The sequence below is a fragment of the Bufo bufo genome, chromosome 2, assembly GCF_905171765.1.
Source record: "Bufo bufo chromosome 2, aBufBuf1.1, whole genome shotgun sequence".
Taxonomy (NCBI): Eukaryota; Metazoa; Chordata; class Amphibia; order Anura; family Bufonidae; genus Bufo; species Bufo bufo.
The window spans coordinates 99256123-99276262 of NC_053390.1; the positions used below are offsets into that span (position 1 = coordinate 99256123).

A 20140-nucleotide genomic window follows, 5' to 3' on the forward strand; every position below is an offset into this window, starting at 1 on the left:
TAAGTTAAGGTGGACTATAAGTTTGAAATTGGCGGTTTAAAGGCTATGGACATCTTTGCACTTTTTTAAATTTTTTTATTAAATCACTTTCTAGATAGATAGATTTTCTTAAAAATGTCATACCATTTTGCTTCTGCATAGTCTGTGAGTTTTCCACTTAACTGGATGCCCTGCAGAATCATAGATCCAAACGCATACTTCTCCAGGATCTGTTTGCTCTCTCTGATCCCCCCTTCTTTCTTTCAATGTTAAAGGAGATAGTACACAGAAGATCAGAGTGTGGAGAGGTGGGAAAGCATCCAGATATATTATAGAAGGAAAATCATACAGGCTGTAGGTAGGGAGGAAAGCACACACCAGGATGAATTGCACAGCCCAGTAGAAAATCTGCAAGACAAAAGGGAAATGATACATTCACCAGCATCAGTGTAGAAGGAAAAATCAGTTCAGGAATGATGCTGTGCTGATACATGAGAGCTAGTGAAGGTAGCAGTAGGGGTGGGCGATATAGACGATATGCGATATAAATTTGTGCCACGATAGGGATTTTGTGCATATCGCCTGACTGCGATATGATCGCGCTCTCGGCGCGCACCATGGTTTCCTGAGCCGGCACAGTTGAGAAGGAGGGAGTCCCTCCCCCACTGTGCGCGGCTGCAGCTGGCCACTAAGAACAGAGTAGGAGGAGGAGGGGAGGGACTGTGGCCACTGCGCCACCAATGAATGCCTGAATACCAATGTGCCGGCCATATCCCGGCCCCTATGACTGCACGCTGTGATCCGCACGATTAACCCCTCAGTTGAGGGGTTAATCGCGCGGATCACAGCGTCCTGTCAGAGGTTGGGTGCCGGGAATGTTCTTCAGTTTCTGAATTGGGCAGTGGGCAGTTCCGATCGGTGGGCAGTGGGCAGTTGCTCCAATCGGTTACCATGGCAGCCAGGACGCTACTGAAGTCCTGGCTGCGATGGTATGTTAGTGAGCAGCATTATACTCACGTGCGCCGTGGCCGCCGGTCGCTGCTTCTTCTGTCTGTGCGGTGCATTGCTAATGCTTATGCGTGAGTATAATGCTGCTCACTAACATACCATCGCAGCCAGGACTTCAGTAGCGTCCTGGCTGCCATGGTAACCGATCGGAGCCCAGGCATTACACTGCTGGGACTCCGATCGGAACTGCCCACTGCCACCAATGATGGGGGGGGAGGAGTGGGACCCTGTGGCCACTGCCACCAATGATTAATACTGGGAGGGAGGGGGGGTGGGTTTGAGTTACCAGAGGGGGCTGATAAGAGGGAGAGGCTGGGGGGCTGATCAGAAGCGGGACCAACTTACTGAGAGGGACCAACCGGCAATCCAGCAGCAGTGGCCGTGCTTGCACACTATAGGAAAAAGTGCCAACCTTTCTAGTGGCCGGGACCATGGGAGTGTACATAGGCACGCATGCACAGCAGCTCCTGTCTCGGTGACCACATATCTGCTCTGCAGCAGTGGCTGTAACCCCTGGAAACGAGCAGTGTATTATGTAATGGTAAAATTAATCAAGCCAGCAAAGGAGACAATACGGACAATCAGTATACATTAATAAGTGCCTTGTATTAACTTTGTCTACAGGATAAATGCCATTTGCAGAACTGAGAAAACCTCTTTTACAGCCAATGTGGAGCAAAATGATCAACCTACTTCTCTCTGATGTATATGGCCACCTTAACAGTGATTTAGGCACTGTTGTAATTGGGAACTTTTCTTTGCGTTTGTTGCAGTTATCATCTCTTCAGACAGTGAAAGCTTTAATCCATCTTTGTGGGAGGAGCAGAGGAAGCAGCGAGCGCAGGTTGCCTTCGAGTGCGATGATGACAAGGATGAGCGCGACGTTCCAGCCCGGGTCAGTATGCGCCAACTTTTACTTCTGAAAGCAGTTAAACTATGGCTGTCTAATGGCATTTCATAAAAGTAAAACATGTCTGCTGAATGCTACTGAGCCCAGCTACCTCATACTTGTCTTTTATGATGTGTACTCCTAAAGCCAGGGATAACATCTAATATTTACACCAAGTAGAATGCAGCCCTGTAAAAGCAGTGATTGGGTGCAAGCCTCGGGACCCCCAACTCCCCCCCCCCCCCCCCCAAAATCCACAAAGAACAAAATAGGCAGCTCTCTCTGGAGTAGATTTATCAAAACTGGTGTAACAGAAAAGTGGCTTAGTTGCTCATAGCAACCAATTAGATTCCACCTTTAATTTTCCAAAGGAGCTGTAAAAATTGAAAAGTGGACTCGGATTAGTTGCTATGGACAATTAAGCCAGTTTTCCCCTTTGTATCTTTGAAGGTCCCGCAGCTTTTGTAGTAAAGAGACTTGTGTTCTGCCGTGTGGTGCTCTGTTGGGGGGCATTATGTTGGAAACATTTTGCACTAGAAGTGTTATACAGCATGCCACAATGTTTTCCCATATGCCTTTGCATGAAAATGGGTAGCGTAGGGATCCTAGCCCTTCTGTGAGTTCTCTTATAGCTTTATACAACACTTTGGGGCACATTTATTAAGACCAGCCTTTTAGACGCGGTCTTAACAAGCCCTATACCTGGCGGTGGATCCACTGGAGTTATGAATAGGCGCCGACCTCTACATAACTTCAACAGATCATCCGCCACTTCTAAATGTAAGACTGCTTCCGAGTTGTCTTACATTTAGAACATTTTCTTTGCCTAAAACAGGTGTAGATAATGGTAAATTAGATGGGCCTGCCAGCCCCTCCCCTTCCCCGCCCATGCCACACCCACTTTTTTTAGACCTGGCATGAGCGGGGAAAAGTGGCTGATTGTGGTGCAAAGAACCTTTGCGCCGCAATCTGCGCCAGAAATACGCCTAATTTAGGTGTATTTCTGTTTAATAAAAGGCACAAAGAAAAAAAGGACCATTGTGACTTTTTCATACTTTGTGCCACAGTTTTCATCAGCTGCATGCACAAATTGTAATTACTCTATGCATGTTGCTGGGGTTTACATTTTTTTTTTTTTTTTTAAGCCCATGTAAAAAGGTGCGATCAACTGACAAATGGGGCTTAATATCGGCCATTAAAATGGGCTTAAAGGGATTTTATTGGCAAGAAATTCACTGATGACCAGGCACAGTGCCTTGTAGGGCTAGCTCAGCTGAGCTTAGAGATCCATTACTTCATTCTGGAGAAAAAGTACTTTTCATCCATTTGCAAATGAGCAGTTAAGTGCACCAAGGGCAGACCCAAACTACTCTGTGCACCCTTGCTTCCTCTGGTAGCTCTTCCCTCTCCTTCTTGGTTGACAGGGCCAGGTGAGGCGACAATACTTTAACCCTGCCCCTGTCAATCAAAAAGGAAAGGAGGCGTCTGTCAGAAGATGCAGGAGGTGCAAGGGTGCACAGAGTGGCTTGGGCCTGGCTTGGGTGCACTTAACTGCTCATTTGCATATAGATAAGATTTTTTTTTTCCCTCCAGAATGAAATAAAGGATCAATAAGGGAAAGGTATCATTACCTTGAGCTGAGATAGCCTTACATTGTTTTTGGTTTAACAGTGAATTTTTTGGTGACAGACTACCAACATCAAACTACATGGCACACAAGGTTTTTCGCAGTTTGCATGCAAAAATCAAAGTGAATCCATGAACATGCTTCAATTTCAGTGTTTCCTTTTGCAGATGGTGTTTTTCCCCATCGGGGATACAATGAAGTCACAGTGGTAGATTGAGGGTAGGTTCACATCAAGTGTTTTGGAGGAGGATTTGAGGCCGATTTTTCTGCCAAAGCCAGAAGTGGATCCAACAGGAAGAAGTAGAAGTCCCTCCGTTATATTTCCAATTCCTTTTGAATCCACTTCTGGTTTTGGCTGAAAATCCATCGAGGAAATCTGCCTCAAAACATTCTCGAAAAAACTGTGTGAAGCCACCCTTACAGAGAATTAACTGCAAATGACAGGTGACCTTGAGTCACCGTATAGCACGCACCTGGCACTGTATATTAGGAGGCTGGACGTGTTTCATAAAATCTGAGAGCAGACATAGCTAATCAACTGTATTTTTGTCTTCAATTCAGGAAGGTAATTTGAAGAGATATCCAACGCCATACCCTGATGAGTTGAAGAACATGGTGAAAACTGTGCAGACCATAGTGCATCGGTTAAAAGATGAAGAGAAGGCTGAGGAAGCCAATAAAGAATTGAAGCAAAATGAAGTCCAACAACAGCTGACAAAGGACACAGGAGTGAAGGTTGATCATATTCTGAAAATTTTCCTAGGGAAGATCTTTATGTAAACATCTATTTAGAAATAATCTGTTGGCAATGGATTAAAAATGGCAAATTGATCTTTCAATTTTACTTCTCAAACAGCTAAAGACAAAGTTTCTTGTAATGTAGTGTGAGCAAAACCTTATTCTGATCGACATTTACCGAATTAAGTGAGCTTGTGATAATCTCCTGGGGCTAAATTACGAAAATAAGTATATTAGGAACACTGGGGTAGATTTATCAAAACCAGTGTAAAATAGAAATGGCAGCAGTTGCCTGTGGTCACCAATGAGATTTCAGTTCTTATTTTCGGAGGGCCTTTCAAAAAATAAAACAAGCAGTCTGTTTGATTGCTATGGTTAATGTGTACCAATTTTTGTATATTCCCTTAAATGACTGATCTCCCCAGAGTTTGGTTATAGGCAGTACAAGTGCCTCAACATCTTGCCCAGATCAGTTCTTCTCATCTGGTTTCTAAAATCACAACCCGATCAATGGTGCTACTTACATTGGTACAGTATAAACTGCATATCTAAGACGTGTGGCCATCTCTTCCATAGACTTTAGTAGGGAGGTCCACAATCAAGCACAGCCACCTCTCCTACAGTATATCTGATAGCGGTAGTGTGTCAGGGGTTGGGTGCCTCACCTACATCATTTTTCACACAGAGGCCTTCACCCTCCAAAAGCCAGACCTGAATTTATACCTTCAGTTTACTTACTAGAAAACAAGGCACACACTCTTTTATTACATCTGGGCAATAAATAATAACGCTGTGACCATCCCACATCTGTCATAGTTTATCATTATTTCAATTATCCGTTTCAGGAGCCCAGGGATGATGGAATAGCTGATTGAGTGCAATCATTTAACCACCTCCGGACCGCCTAACGCAGGATCGCGTTCCGGAGGTGGCAGCGCTGCGCACAGTCACGCATATATGCGTCATCTCGCGAGACGCGAGACTTCCTGTGAACGTGCGCACACATGTGGGTTTTTTTTTAACCCCTAACAGGTATATTAGACGCTGTTTTGATAACAGCGTCTAATATACCTGCTACCTGGTCCTCTGGTGGTCCCCTTTGTTTGGATCGACCACCAGAGGACACAGGTAGCTCAGTAAAGTAGCACCAAGCACCACTACACTACACTACACCCCCCCCCCCCCCCGTCACTTATTAACCCCTTATTAGCCCCTGATCACCCCTGATCACCCCATATAGACTCCCTGATCACCCCCCTGTCATTGATTACCCCCCTGTCATTGATCAACCCCCTGTAAAGATCCATTCAGACGTCCGCATGATTTTTACGGATCCACTGATAGATGGATCGGATCCGCAAAACGCATCCGGACGTCTGAATGAAGCCTTACACGGGCGTGATCAATGACTGTGGTGATCACCCCATATAGACTCCCTGATCACCCCCCTGTCATTGATTACCCCCCTGTCATTGATCACCCCCTGTAAAGCTCCATTCAGACGTCCGCATGATTTTTACGGATCCACTGATAGATGGATCGGATCCGCAAAACGCATCCGGACGTCTGAATGAAGCCTTACAGGGGCATGATCAATGACTGTGGTTATCACCCCATATAGACTCCCTGATCACCCCCCTGTCATTGATTACCCCCCTGTAAAGCTCCATTCAGACGTCCGCATGATTTTTACGGATCCACTGATAGATGGATCGGATCCCCAAAACGCATCCGGACGTCTGAATGAAGCCTTACACGGGCGTGATCAATGACTGTGGTTATCACCCCATATAGACTCCCTGATCACCCCCCTGTCATTGATTACCCCCCTGTAAAGCTCCATTCAGACGTCCGCATGATTTTTACGGATCCACTGATAGATGGATCGGATCCCCAAAACGCATCCGGACGTCTGAATGAAGCCTTACACGGGCGTGATCAATGACTGTGGTTATCACCCCATATAGACTCCCTGATCACCCCCCTGTCATTGATCACCACCCCTGTCATTGATCACCACCCCTGTCATTGATCACCACCCCTGTCATTGATCACTCCCCCTGTCATTGATCACTCCCCTGTCATTGATCACCCTCTGTAAGGCTCCATTCAGACATTTTTTTTGGCCAAGTTAGCGGAATTATTATTTTTTTTTCTTACAAAGTCTCATATTCCACTAACTTGTGTCAAAAAATAAAATCTCACATGAACTCACCATACCCCTCACGGAAACCAAATGCGTAAAATTTTGTAGACATTTATATTCCAGACTTCTTCTCACGCTTTAGGGCCCCTAGAATGCCAGGGCAGTATAAATACCCCACATGTGACCCCATTTCGGAAAGAAGACACCCCCAGGTATTCCGTGAGGGGCATATTGAGTCCATGAAAGATTGAAATTTTTGTCCCAAGTTAGCGGAAAGGGAGACTTTGTGAGAAAAAAATAAAAAATATCAATTTCCGCTAACTTGTGCCAAAAAAAAAAAAATTCTATGAACTCGCCATGCCCCTCATTGAATACCTTGGGGTGTCTTCTTTCCAAAATGGGGTCACATGTGGGGTATTTATACTGCCCTGGCATTCTAGGGGCCCCAAAGCGTGAGAAGAAGTCTGGTATCCAAATGTCTAAAAATGCCCTCCTAAAAGGAACTTGGGCACCTTTGCGCATCTAGGCTGCAAAAAAGTGTCACACATCTGGTATCGCCGTACTCAGGAGAAGTTGGGGAATGTGTTTTGGGGTGTCATTTTACATATACCCATGCTGGGTGAGAGAAATATCTTGGTCAAATGCCAACTTTGTATAAAAAAATGGGAAAAGTTGTCTTTTGCCAAGATATTTCTCTCACCCAGCAAGGGTATATGTAAAATGACACCCCAAAACACATTCCCCACCTTCTCCTGAATACGGCGATACCACATGTGTGACACTTTTTTGCAGCCTAGGTGGGCAAAGGGGCCCATATTCCAAAGAGCACCTTTAGGATTTCACAGGTCATTTACCTACTTACCACACATTAGGGCCCCTGGAAAATGCCAGGGCAGTATAACTACCCCACAAGTGACCCCATTTTGGAAAGAAGACACCCCAAGGTATTCCGTGAGGGGCATGGCGAGTTCCTAGAATTTTTTATTTTTTGTCACAAGTTAGTGGAAAATGCTGATTTTTTTTTTTTTTTTTTTTTTCATACAAAGTCTCATATTCCACTAACTTGTGACAAAAAATAAAAACTTCCATGAACTCACTATGCCCATCAGCGAATACCTTGGGGTCTCTTCTTTCCAAAATGGGGTCACTTGTGGGGTAGTTATACTGCCCTGGCATTCTAGGGGCCCAAATGTGTGGTAAGGAGTTTGAAATCAAATTCTGTAAAAAATGACCTGTGAAATCCGAAAGGTGCTCTTTGGAATATGGGCCCCTTTGCCCACCTAGGCTGCAAAAAATTGTCACACATCTGGTATCTCCGTACTCAGGAGAAGTTGGGGAATGTGTTTTGGGGTGTCATTTTACATATACCCATGCTGGGTGAGAGAAATATCTTGGCAAAAGACAACTTTTCCCATTTTTTTATACAAAGTTGGCATTTGACCAAGATATTTATCTCACCCAGCATGGGTATATGTAAAAAGACACCCCAAAACACATTCCTCAACTTCTCCTGAATACAGAGATACCAGATGTGTGACACTTTTTTGCAGCCTAGGTGGGCAAAGGGGCCCATATTCAAAAGAGCACCTTTCGGATTTCACAGGTCATTTTTTACAGAATTTGATTTCAAACTCCTTACCACACATTTGGGCCCCTAGAATGCCAGGGCAGTATAACTACCCCACAAGTGACCCCATTTTGGAAAGAAGAGACCCCAAGGTATTTCGTGATGGGCATAGTGAGTTCATAGAAGTTTTTATTTTTTGTCACAAGTTAGTGGAATATGAGACTTTGTAAGAAAAGAAAAAAAAAAATAAAAATCATCATTTTCCGCTAACTTGTGACAAAAAATAAAAAGTTCTATGAACTCACTATGCCCATCAGCGAATACCTTAGGGTGTGTACTTTCCGAAATGGGGTCATTTGTGGGGTGTTTGTACTGTCTGGGCATTGTAGAACCTCAGGAAACATGACAGGTGCTCAGAAAGTCAGAGCTGCTTCAAAAAGCGGAAATTCACATTTTTGTACCATAGTTTGTAAACGCTATAACTTTTACCCAAACCATTTTTTTTTTACCCAAACATTTTTTTTTTACCCAAACATTTTTTTTTTATCAAAGACATGTAGAACAATAAATTTAGAGCAAAATTTCTATATGGATCTTGTTTTTTTTGCAAAATTTTACAACTGAAAGTAAAAAATGTCATTTTTTTGCAAAAAAATCGTTAAATTTCGATTAATAACAAAAAAAGTAAAAATGTCAGCAGCAATGAAATACCACCAAATGAAAGCTCTATTAGTGAGAAGAAAAGGAGGTAAAATTCATTTGGGTGGTAAGTTGCATGACCGAGCAATAAACGGTGAAAGTAGTGTAGGTCAGAAGTGTAAAAAGTGGCCTGGTCTTTCAGGGTGTTTAAGCTAGGGGGCTGAGGTGGTTAAAGTCCATTAGCAATCTAGATTGAAAGATGCAGTGATGTCAAAAGATAGGCATTTAGTCACAGGGGCACAGTTGACTCTGTCTTGTTCCCAGTTCATGTTTATGCTTCAGAAATAACTGGTTTTATGCTTGATATTCATGGAAAATAATGGTTGTGGATGTCTTGCCTTTTCAGAACAATGTCTAAGTCTGTGTAAGGGTCCATGCAGATGGCAGACTGTATTATGTCACTCTGTGTGCTGCGCCTTATGGCTCATCTATGGGCCACCATATCCTCCCATAGAAGTAATGCTTCTAAATGGAAATACTTGTGTAACACACCATGTACTGGAACTTGTCGTGTTTTTTGTCATATATAGTATACGCATACAGTGAAACGTTTTGAGACGACTACACGAAATTAAATTGAAATTGGTAAATGGTCTTCTAAAGGGGTGATCTTCTCAAAGAAGATGGCCATACAATCTAGTATATGGTAGGAGGATTTGACTTAGGAACTGTGGTCTAGAAAAAGGAGTGGCCTTCTGGAGAGATTACGTTGTAAACCCATAAGATAAAACCTACATGCGTTTTGGTATAAAATAGAAGACACAACAAGATATGGTATGACCCATTGCAGTTTATAGGCACCTTGTCTGCATCCATACAAGACAGATATGTAATATGGCTGTGTGTGTGGGCCCAATATGACAGCTAAGTGATAATTGATGTCTCTTCCAATCATTTTTATATTAATAATAGAAATGATATCTTTTTCATTTTTGGGTGTACCTAGGTTGTAGAACCTGTCCCAGATAAAAATGACATAGAAGAAAAAGTAAATAATATTGTGGGGAACTGTATTCAGAATCCTGAGAAAACCACTGAAAACTCACCGCAAACTAATCTCACTAAGAACCTCTGGAATGCAAAAACTGTTGTCAACCATGACGAGACACTTGAGGTATGTCTATGTTGAAGGCCCTACTGTATAATGAATCTGCAGATTCTCTGACAAAATACAGTACAATCAGAGATATAAATAATATCTCTTATTGGACCATATATACAGTCAAGTTACATTATTATGACCACCAGGCTGGAAGTGGCTCAGTAAGGTCCTGGTAGGTTGTCACAGGTATCTGGAGCCGTGCTGACTGCAGTGCATCCCAAAGCTGCTGGAGGGGGCGTGGGGGAGGATCCATAGAGCGAAAACAACAATCGAGGTGGTCCTGCAATAGCTCAATTAGCTTAAAGTCTGGAGAATTAGGAGGCCAGGGTAGTACTCAGAACTCTTGGTCATACTCTTCCAACCAATGTTGGAAATTCCTAGCCATGAGACATTTCATATTGTCTTTTTGGAAGATCCCATCCGCCCCAAGGAAGACAATCAGCATTTATTGGTGTAGGTGATCTGCAAGAATGAATTCATACTCAAATCGGTTGAGAGTGCCTTCCACATGGATAAGTGGTCCCAGAGAAAGCCATGAAAACATTCCCCAGACCATAACACTTCCACCAGCAGCTTTTGTTCTTCCAGCAATGGTTGCAGGGGGTTTATGCTCGCGACTTATCCAAGAAGGCAACCCTTTGCCAATCAGTGGAGTCCCAATTCCAATACTGTCTCAAAAATGGAAGCCTTCTCTGCCAATGCAACTTTTTTTGCAGAGGTGCAGTGACCATCTGTCTGCTTAAGAGCCCTATTCGCAATAGGGTTTAGTGAACTGTTGTTTTAGACACACGTCTGATAACTCCCTGGTTCATTTTGGCAGTGAGCTGCTCCACTGTAGGGTGTCAGTCCGCCTTCGGAGCATGAGAACAGTTCACACTTACTGCACAATGTCAGAAATACCGCCACCCTTAGTCCAAAAGCCAATAATCATTCCTTTTTGTAACACTGATAAATCGCCCCTTTTACCCATGACAGCAACGAGGGATACGTGTGCAGACAGCCTATCACACACCATATATACCCAACAGCCAGCTAACCACACGAGATAATGTGACTCAGCTGTGTAGGTCACCATATAGAACGTAGAATAGAGTATAATGTTGTATATTTTATCCAAAATAACTAGCTCAAGGCTGTAACTGTGAACTATTCTCTATATAGATAAAACCTGTTCGTTGTGAGTCATCCAACAGGAATTATGTCGTATTCCGCAGTTAATTTGGTGACATTCTATCTAAAAATCTCTACTATTTCCTAACTAGTTTTCAAAAGCTGTCCCCGTGTTTTTCACAGGATGCTCGCTCAGCCTTGAGTCACCTACTTTACCTGTATGACTAGGGAATAATGAAGCATTTTATTACTTATAACACAAGCCCATTGTAATGCTCTTTGAACTTGCCTTTCATCCCGTCTGACTGAGCACACAGCGTGCCTGAAGGCCATAGTGTCATAACGAATTCTCATCAAAGGAGAAAATAATTGTTTTAATTCATTTTGTAAAATCGTTTTCTTGGCTGTTTCAGTGTAAATTCCAGTTGTTAATGGACCATGGACATTGTAAAAAGTGTCCTCATTACATACTGGCGATATAGCGATACATGGAAAACCAAAATGTGGGCAGAGCTAGTGTATCTTCTTCCAGAACTGTTATTTCATGGGAAAATCTTGGCCATACTCATTAAAAGGGTTCTCCCTCGGTCGACACTTATCTCCACCCCTGGAACTGCCACCGATCACTAGAACAGGGGACCTGAGCCCCCATCTTGCCTCACTCCATGACTGTAGTGAGGAGCAGTTTGAATGGAGCGGTAGTCAAGCATGCGCCATGCCACCCATTAAAATTCGGACTGACAGAGTCACCCTAGTGCAGTGCTTCATTCAAACTCCTACTTCCTGTGGTCATGCAATGAGAAGGAACATGGAGCTTCTGACCCTTGTCCTAGTGGGAGTGGTGGGCAGCCCAGCAATCGGACATTTTTTATTTCCATTAAGGAAAAAACTCTCTAAGCAGCTGTCTCCTGACAACTAACACCCAACTCTTTAACATGAACATGGGGTGTGAGTGAAAACTCATGTTGGAATGATAAGTGCCTGGCAGACATTTCTGATGCCCTTACCTATTAGAGAATTAAGAGTTAATAGAGGGGAGGGGAATTCCGTGTTCAACCCCCTCATTTCTTGTCCGAATTCTAGAGTGATAACACTGTCATGTATTAACATGATAAACCATAATTTGAAATGAGAACAGTGTAATGTTTAAGTTCTCCTGTGGTGTCGCTTTTGGGGATATTGAGCACTTACTGCAAGGTTCCTCCATATTTTGGCTGATTGCTGGAGATAGAAGCAAAGGAACATTTTGTTAATTGCTTACTGGACCTTCCAACAATTAGACAATGTTCAACTTGGACAACCCCTTTAAATGTAATATGCGCTCACTTATGATGATTGTCCTTCTGACATGTGGTAATGTTTATGTGCTACAGGAGTCAGAAGACCTGTCTTACGATGAAGAGATGAAGATGGCTGAAATGCGGCCGCCGCTTATAGAGACTTCCATGAATCAACCTAAAGTTGTAGCACTGAGCAACAACAAGAAAGGTGAAAACTTACTCTCATAGTTGCTATGCCCTATCATTTCCTTAGCGTTAAGGTTGAACTTTATCAACAGTGACTGGTCCACTGTACAAAGCAGGGGCAACAGGGACACATATGCAGTAAGCCCCCAATGCAGAGGATGGGAGTGGTAGTGGCCCTGATGAAGTGTTGTGTCACAGTGTACTCCCTCCAACCGTTGCTCCCTGGGGATCAGTGCAGTGGAAATGTACTTTGAAGAATGAGGCCAGAAGTGAACTTATAACAGTCTATTTTTACTAAGTGCAGAATATAACTTGTGGTACATCCAGCAGCAGTAAATGCCAAGGGCAGTTTCTGGCACCAGTTAAGGAGTTATGGCGGTAGGTCAGATGGCCGCAGATGGTCACTTGTGGGTATAGGTGTCCACTGTCAGGTTCAGACTTGACTTTATCTGACCCAATAGTAGTTTTGGGTGATGGGTGTCTGAGCTGTAGTCCCTCACCATGCAGTAGTGTCTGAAACAGTTTTTTGCTGTTCATTTTGCTGCCTTGTCTCTCAAGTGCTTTCTTGAGGCCCAAGTGAGTTGTTCTTTCTGGAGAATTTTTCCAAGGAACAAGAACTCTGCAGTGTGCTTTTTCTCCTACTCAAGGGGGGGGTGGGTTGGAACAGGATGGTTAGCACTGTTCCTGCCATCCAATGCCATTTATAACACAATACATAATAATATGACAATTGCAGATACCCCCAGGTCTGGGGTACTACACAAATGACATCTTAATTATTAAAATTTTCTAGTAGCACTGCAGAAAATGTTTGCTCTTTAAAAGGTACAGAAAATAAAAATAAGTAAAATAAAATGTTTCAGTTTATATCGTAAAGATACAATTTTGTATATTTTGTACATGGATCTTTATCTTCGCATCCCTATGGATATATGAGCACTTATTTTTATCATTAATAAATAATTACTAGGTAGTGCTTACATCTCAATCTTTGCCTGTACGCACTCAATTTAGATGAAGTGCACTAATCTTCCACCACTGGTTTCTTGGAAGTGTGCTTTAGGCTCCATTCACACATCCGCAACGTGTTTTGCGGATCCATGGAGCCGCAAAACACAGAAAGCGGCAATGTGCGTTCCGCATTTTGCGGACCGCACATTGCCGGCACTAATAGAATATGCCTGTTCTTGTCCGCAATTGCTGGCAAGAATAGGACATGTTCTATTTTTTTGCAGAACGGAAGTGCGGATCCGTAATTCCGTGTCCGGGCAGCACATCATGCTGCCCCATAGGAATGAATGGGTCCGCAATTCCGTTCCGCAAAATGCTGAACGAAATTGTGGACGTGTGAATGGACCCCAAGACTAACTGTTTCTATGTATTGTATTTCAGATGATATTAAAGATGCAGACTCTTTGTCAGATGAAGTGACCCACAACAGTAATCAGAACAACAGCAACTGTTCCTCACCATCCCGAATGTCCGACTCTGTATCGCTAAACACAGAGAGCAGCCATGACACCTCCCTGTGCTCGCCTGAAAAAGAATCCAGTATTGCCATGAGCTTAAAATTAAGGTTAGTATTCTCTGCTCATGTTATTAGCACATTCCTCTTCCCAATATGAAAATGGACATATATGCATGATTGACAGAAGAATGGAAATCATGCTGGTTAATATTGACCTCTTGCAAAGACCAAGCTGCTTGTCTGTATCTGTCAGTTGTGTTTTCAAGCCTTTTCGTACCATAGGACATCAGAGATGGCAGTTACCACAACCTTAAAGAGGAGCCATGTTTGTTTTAGTAAATACGTGTATTCTCCAAGAAATAATTATGTGAGAGCATGTCTTCTTAGAAATCTATAAGTAATCCTATACAAAAATGACAGGATTGGGGAAAACGGGGAGATGTACTGCGCATGTGCCGTCTACGGACAGTAATGATGCCTGTTCCCGTTAGTCAAGGGGAGGCGGATGTGGCAAACCGAGGATAGTCCGGTGCCGAGGTGCACCGAGGGGGCTAAGGCCCACCGCTCAGTGCACTGAAACACTAATTTTCATATACATTAAAACGATATATATCTTCTAAATAGCACAACACATTTTTGTCATGCAGGTATCGTTTTAATCAGCAGGATCAACCTCTTCCGGCAGCTTGTCTGGTTAAATAGGGTTGATCCTGTTGATTGATCCTCGTTAAGCCACTAAAAATCAATCTCCAGTTACAATTAAATAAAAAACAGGAGATATGCAAAGGAGGGAAAGATAAAAAAATAAATAAAAGATCTCCCCATTTTATTTCATGTTTAATTTATCTCTCTCTCAGTATGTTATTTCCACTTTGCATCGATATACATTATGCACCAGTACCTAACCTAACACCTTAGGTGTTGTGCAGCCATTTACCTACCCCCCATTAGACATCGGGCTTGGAGAGATGCAACTGCATGCTTAAAGTCTTCTCTACGTTTCTCTGTTTTCCAACTACGATTCTTCTGTAGATGTTCAAAATCGTAAATATGCAAGGAGTGGCTAATAGAGGGGAGACCCTTTGCTCAAATAATGGTCTACATGATCCTGATCCATGCACATAGTATCCAGTGAAGTGCAGTCTAGAGCAGAGACCGGTAATAAATCGATCTTCTCACTCAGTGATTTCTTTTACTATAATGGAGAGCAAAGCCGTCTTCATGTCAGTAGGTGAAGAAGAACTATAGCTAGCATGAAACATTTAATGTTGGATAGTGGTTGGAGCAGCTGAGGTTGACTCTTACACTGGCATGATAGTCTTAGCTGGTTTATGGGTCAGTCATTGCCTGAAGTTCATTCATGCTTCAAACCTATTTTCAACTAATATGACAACCTGCTTATTGTCTGAAACATCGAGCTGGAAAAATAACCTTCCAGGAATATGTAAGGTTTGAGTTGGACAGATGCTTTAACCTTGGTTGTGGATGACATGTTCATTGTCCTTCCTGTTCCATTTCACATGTTCACAACTGTTCAGTTTCTTCTGGTCCTCTCATAGTTTTTTTGTTTTTTGTATTTTCAGACAAGAAGATGAAAACTTAAACAATATTTTACACAATGGGAGCAAATTAAATACTGTCAATGAGAGAGAGATAAGTGAGATTCCATCACCAAACAGTGAAGAGGATTTAGTCCAAGAGAAAAGAATAAACAGCACCAGCGAGATGGCACAAAATCTGAACCAGATGAACATAAACAATAACCTGACAAGTGATGATGGCCTGTACTCCGATACCCTGGAGCGCTCAATTATCTCACAAAAAGTCCTATCCAGAAAGGGATATACAAATAACAATGAGAAACGGGAGCCTGAAGTGTTGGAGAACAGAAAAACGTACCCAGATTTATGTGCAATGAACAAAGTCAATGGACATTCCCAAGATGAACAGATGTCCCCACATATGAGTGACGTAGTGAGGAGCGCATCAGAGGATTCAGTGCCTTCATTTGATATGTGTGTTTCAAAAAGTACCGACGATTTGTCTCCCCAGCTCGGAGATTCAATGAGCTCTGTTGTGAAGTCCCACAGCATAACCAACATTGAGACCGGTGGACTGAGGATCTATGACATTCTCAGTGACAGTGGCTCTCCGCAGCCGCCATACATCGGTAAATCTGCAGCAGCAGCTGGTGCTGAAGGACAAAATATTGTTAGAAGCAAGTCGGCCACTCTTCTGTATGATCAGCCACTGCAGGTTTTCAGTAGTTCGTCTTCCTCTTCGGATCTGGTATCTTCTGGGAAAAAAACAGTTTTCAAATTCGATTCCAACCACAACCCTGAGGGGGCCTACACTATGAGAGCCCCTGCAGCATCTCAGATGCCCGCTGTGCCTCAGTATAATGTTCAATATAGTAGTAGTGGTAGTGCTTCAACGAAGGATAATCTGTGGCCTCAAAAACAGGGCACTTCTATGGACCAAGGAGGTTTTCCTCCTCCACGTTACCATATGTCAGATAGCATAGATAGCCCTAACTATGCCAAACACCCTGCCAACATGAATTTCTCTAATCATAATAATGTGAGGTCTAGTAACACATACAGTGTGCCTCAAAGAATGGGACCAAGGCATGTAGAAGCATGGGCCATGTCCCCAAATGATCGAGTCCTTCAAGGAGCTAGTCGTAACACACTTCAAAGACAAGGCAGCGTCTCCTCCAATGCCTCTATGGTTATGGGTGATCCAGGAACTATCAGGAGGGTTGTCGTACCAGATGGGGACTATATGACCTACAGAGAATTACATTCAATAGGAAGACCTTCACATCTGATGGCAGGTCCACAGAGACCCATGTCAGCGAGGACATACAGCATTGATGGCCCTAATGTACCAAGACCCCAAAGTGCACGTCCTTCTGTTAACGATATCCCTGAGAGAACAATGTCTGTCAGTGATTTTAACTATTCTCGGACTAGTCCTTCCAAAAAGCCAAATGCTAGGGTCAACTCTGAACATTCTTTACTGGACTCACAAGGCAGGAGTAAAGTCCCTCATGATTGGAGGGAACAGGTCTTACGGCACATAGAAACAAAAAAACTTGAAAAGGTAAGAAAGCTAATGATTTATAGTATGTGTGCCATGTATGCTGTTCCGACTGCTATGCATCAAATTCCAGATCCATAATCCATTTAGAAAAAAGTAATCAGTTGGTTTCTTGTCTTGATGGAAAAACACTGTACACAAAGATATGTGCTCACATTTCAATTTCAACGAAGGTAACTGTGGGACTTAATCTTTACGTTGTAACTCCACAGTCACATATTATTTTTTTTTTTTATTTCATTAAGCGGCTCCTGCTTGTGCCCCCCGAGCTTGGCTAAAGGCTGGCATATCGAATGGGTACCATGTACCAATGTGCTATGCCAGTATTAGTGGAGCGAGCTCCTGCCTGTGCCCTCTTCACTCATTTTTTCATTTCATTAAGCAGCTCCTGCTTGTGCCTCCCGAGCTTGGCTAAAGGCTGGCATATCGAATGGGTACCATGTACCAATGTGCTATGCCAGTATTAGTGGAGCGAGCTCCTGCCTGTGCCCTCTTCATGCAGGACTTTTAGCTGAGTGGAGTGGGCACAGGCAGGAGTCCTCTCCACTTAGCTAATCCTGGCATAGCACATTGTTATCTGGTACCATGTAGTTTCCCAGTGCAGAACTTTCTTGGCTTTGCAACGCCCTGTACTAGTAATTGTCGACTTTGTTTCATTCCCAGGTTTATTATTTTTCGCGTGTGTTCTCGTGCCAAAAACTGTTTGTTGCCAGAGGCAGAGCCAAGCATCCGCTAGAGAATAATCTGCAGTTAATGCTGTGTGAACCTACAACACTGGGATGAGTGGCAGCAAAAATGTCTCCTCCGAGTACTATTAATTGCAGCAGATTACGTTGGGTATTTTTTATTACCCAAGCTCTCTCGTTTAGTCATATCTAGTCTTTTGGCAGATTTCCACCACCTGAGCTTACAAGGCATGCTGGTTCTTGTTGTTCAGCTGTGGCAGGTTGTACTCCATGCTGACCTCTGGCCTTTCTATATATATAATGGCTGTGGTTTGGTAGATTCTTTTGCCTGCTCCATCATCTGTTCTGTATATGAATGGGCGATGAGCGATTCAGAACTTTTTATATAGTCAAATGGCTTTCATTAGAGCTTGAAATTCTGATTATCATATCTCTAACCGCAGGGCGGTTGGTAATATGTACGGTTCATCAGGCGCTACTGCCCCCTAGTGGCAGCTGTTAGGAATCAAATGCACATTTCAACTATTGCAGCATTAGAAATGAGTAGACCTTGGACTAGAAACTCGTAAATGACAAATGTATTGGATTGTATGATTCCTCTGCATTTGAAAGAAGAACCACTCTGCCATAACACACTGGGGCATATTTAGCAATGCAATGTGGAAATGGCTTTCAGACTGAATGCAGATTTGTTGAAGCCGAGCCCAGTAATTGCAAATTGATGGAAAAAAAGGGACCCTGACTTGATAGTATATAGAAGGCATCCAAAATGAGTGCAGCCAGTGTGATTTATTCTATTTTATTTGGTGTCATATAACTTTTTGTTTTGGAGAGAAATTAAAGAGGGTTTCTGGGACTAGAATATTGATGTCCTATCCTCAGGATAAATCATCAATATCAGATTAGTGGAGGCCCGACACCAATCAGCTGTTTGAAGAGCCGCGGCGCTCAGGTGAGTGATGCAGCCTCTTCATGGGCCAGTGATGTCACATTCATTGGGTACGTGACCGTATATGCAGCTCAGTCCCATTGAAGTGAATGGGTCTGGGCTGAAATAACAGGTACCGCCACTATACAATGTACGGCACTGTGCTTGGTATGCCTTTCAAACAGCATATTGGTGGCGGTGTGGGTAGGCGGACCCCTACCGATGACCTATCCTGGGGATAGGTCATCAATATTTTACTCCCAGAAAACCTCTTTTAAGACTGATGACCTCCAAACTCTTACACTTTGTGAGTACTTTTCATAGGCTTCATTCACATCTCCCTTGAGCAGTCCATTCTTCTATTCCGTCATAGTAACAGGAAAAAGTGATTCCAAGCAAAAAACGGATCGGTCACATGATGGACACCGATGGCATCTGACAGTCCCCATTGACTCATATGAAGTCCGTTGAGTTTCCATCATGGTGTCCATCATTTTACTGGACATGCAGCATGCTGATCTAATTTATTGATAGAGTCTTTGAGGGAAGCTCTGAACATAGCCCTAGGATACTTCCACACTTGCGTTAGAGGATTCCGGCAGGCAGTTCCGTTGCCGGAACTGCCTGCCGGATCCGTATGCAAACGGATAGCTTTTGTTTCCGGATCTGTCTGACAAATACATTGAAATACCAGATCCATCTCTCCGGTGTCATCTGGAAAAACGGATCCGGTAAAAAAAAAAATCTTGATTTTTTAAAGGTCTGCGCATGCGCAGACCAGGAAACTAGATCCCTTTTTTCCAGAACACTTGGCATTAATACATTTCAATGAAAATGAATGCCCGATCTGGCATTCCGGCAAGTATTCCGGAATTTTTGCTTCACCCAGTGAAGCCTCAGTAGAAGAAGCTTGAGAAACCTCGCTATAGAGGAATCTAAATAATAAATACCCCGACCCTCGGATTTCTGTTTTCACTGCTGCAGGGTAGCATGAGGATTGGACGGGTAGACCCTCAGGTTTTCTGCTGCGAATAAGTAACATTTCCAATGCATGCGAACAGGGTTGTGGAAACCCCATTCATTTGCACTGGAGGTAGGTTGTCCCCAGATGTGATCCGGGATCTGCACCAAACTCCAAGTCAGACTTCTCTTTAGGGTCCTTCACAAGTTCAGAATTTGATGAGGGTTTCGGCATGGATTCTGCACCAAAATCCTCATTAAATCTGCTAACATGATGTATCCAGTGCACGTGAATGAGGCACTTTGCACCCCATTACCATGGAGCGGAAAAAAATCCACTCACGCAGTGGAAAGAAATAATCTGTGAGAAGAATAAGCATATTCATTCCTCTTGTGGATTTCGCAAGGAAACAAACACAGATTAGCTCCATTGAATGGGGCTAATCCTCATGTGTATCTTCCGGCAAAGCCGTCGCTGCTCTGTGGCAGAAATCTGTCATGGATCCTCTTGTATATTCAGCTCGGATTTGACATGGGTAGATCCAACACATGTGAGCATGACCTAAAGGTCCCAGAAAGCAGTGCAGGGTTTTAGTTCTGTCACGCTGTTTACAGAGTCCAGTAGAAGACAGCAGAATTCTGATTACAGCTCTGGACTACATGAC

General features: G+C 43.3%; 1 protein-coding gene across 3 annotated transcripts in view; it reads left to right on the forward strand.

Annotated features, from left to right (window-relative positions):
* ERBIN (erbb2 interacting protein) overlaps positions 1-20140 on the forward strand; it is a 233941-nt gene that overhangs the window by 199652 nt on the left and 14149 nt on the right. For 2 of the 3 annotated variants that reach the window (XM_040421353.1, XM_040421354.1), the window contains exons 17-22: positions 1761-1882; positions 4065-4238; positions 9600-9767; positions 12239-12353; positions 13724-13907; positions 15383-16904. In XM_040421353.1, coding sequence (XP_040277287.1) covers positions 1761-1882; positions 4065-4238; positions 9600-9767; positions 12239-12353; positions 13724-13907; positions 15383-16904 — 2285 coding nt within the window. The remainder of the gene's footprint in view (positions 1-1760; positions 1883-4064; positions 4239-9599; positions 9768-12238; positions 12354-13723; positions 13908-15382; positions 16905-20140) is intronic. The other variant, XM_040421355.1, reaches the window with a different exon arrangement.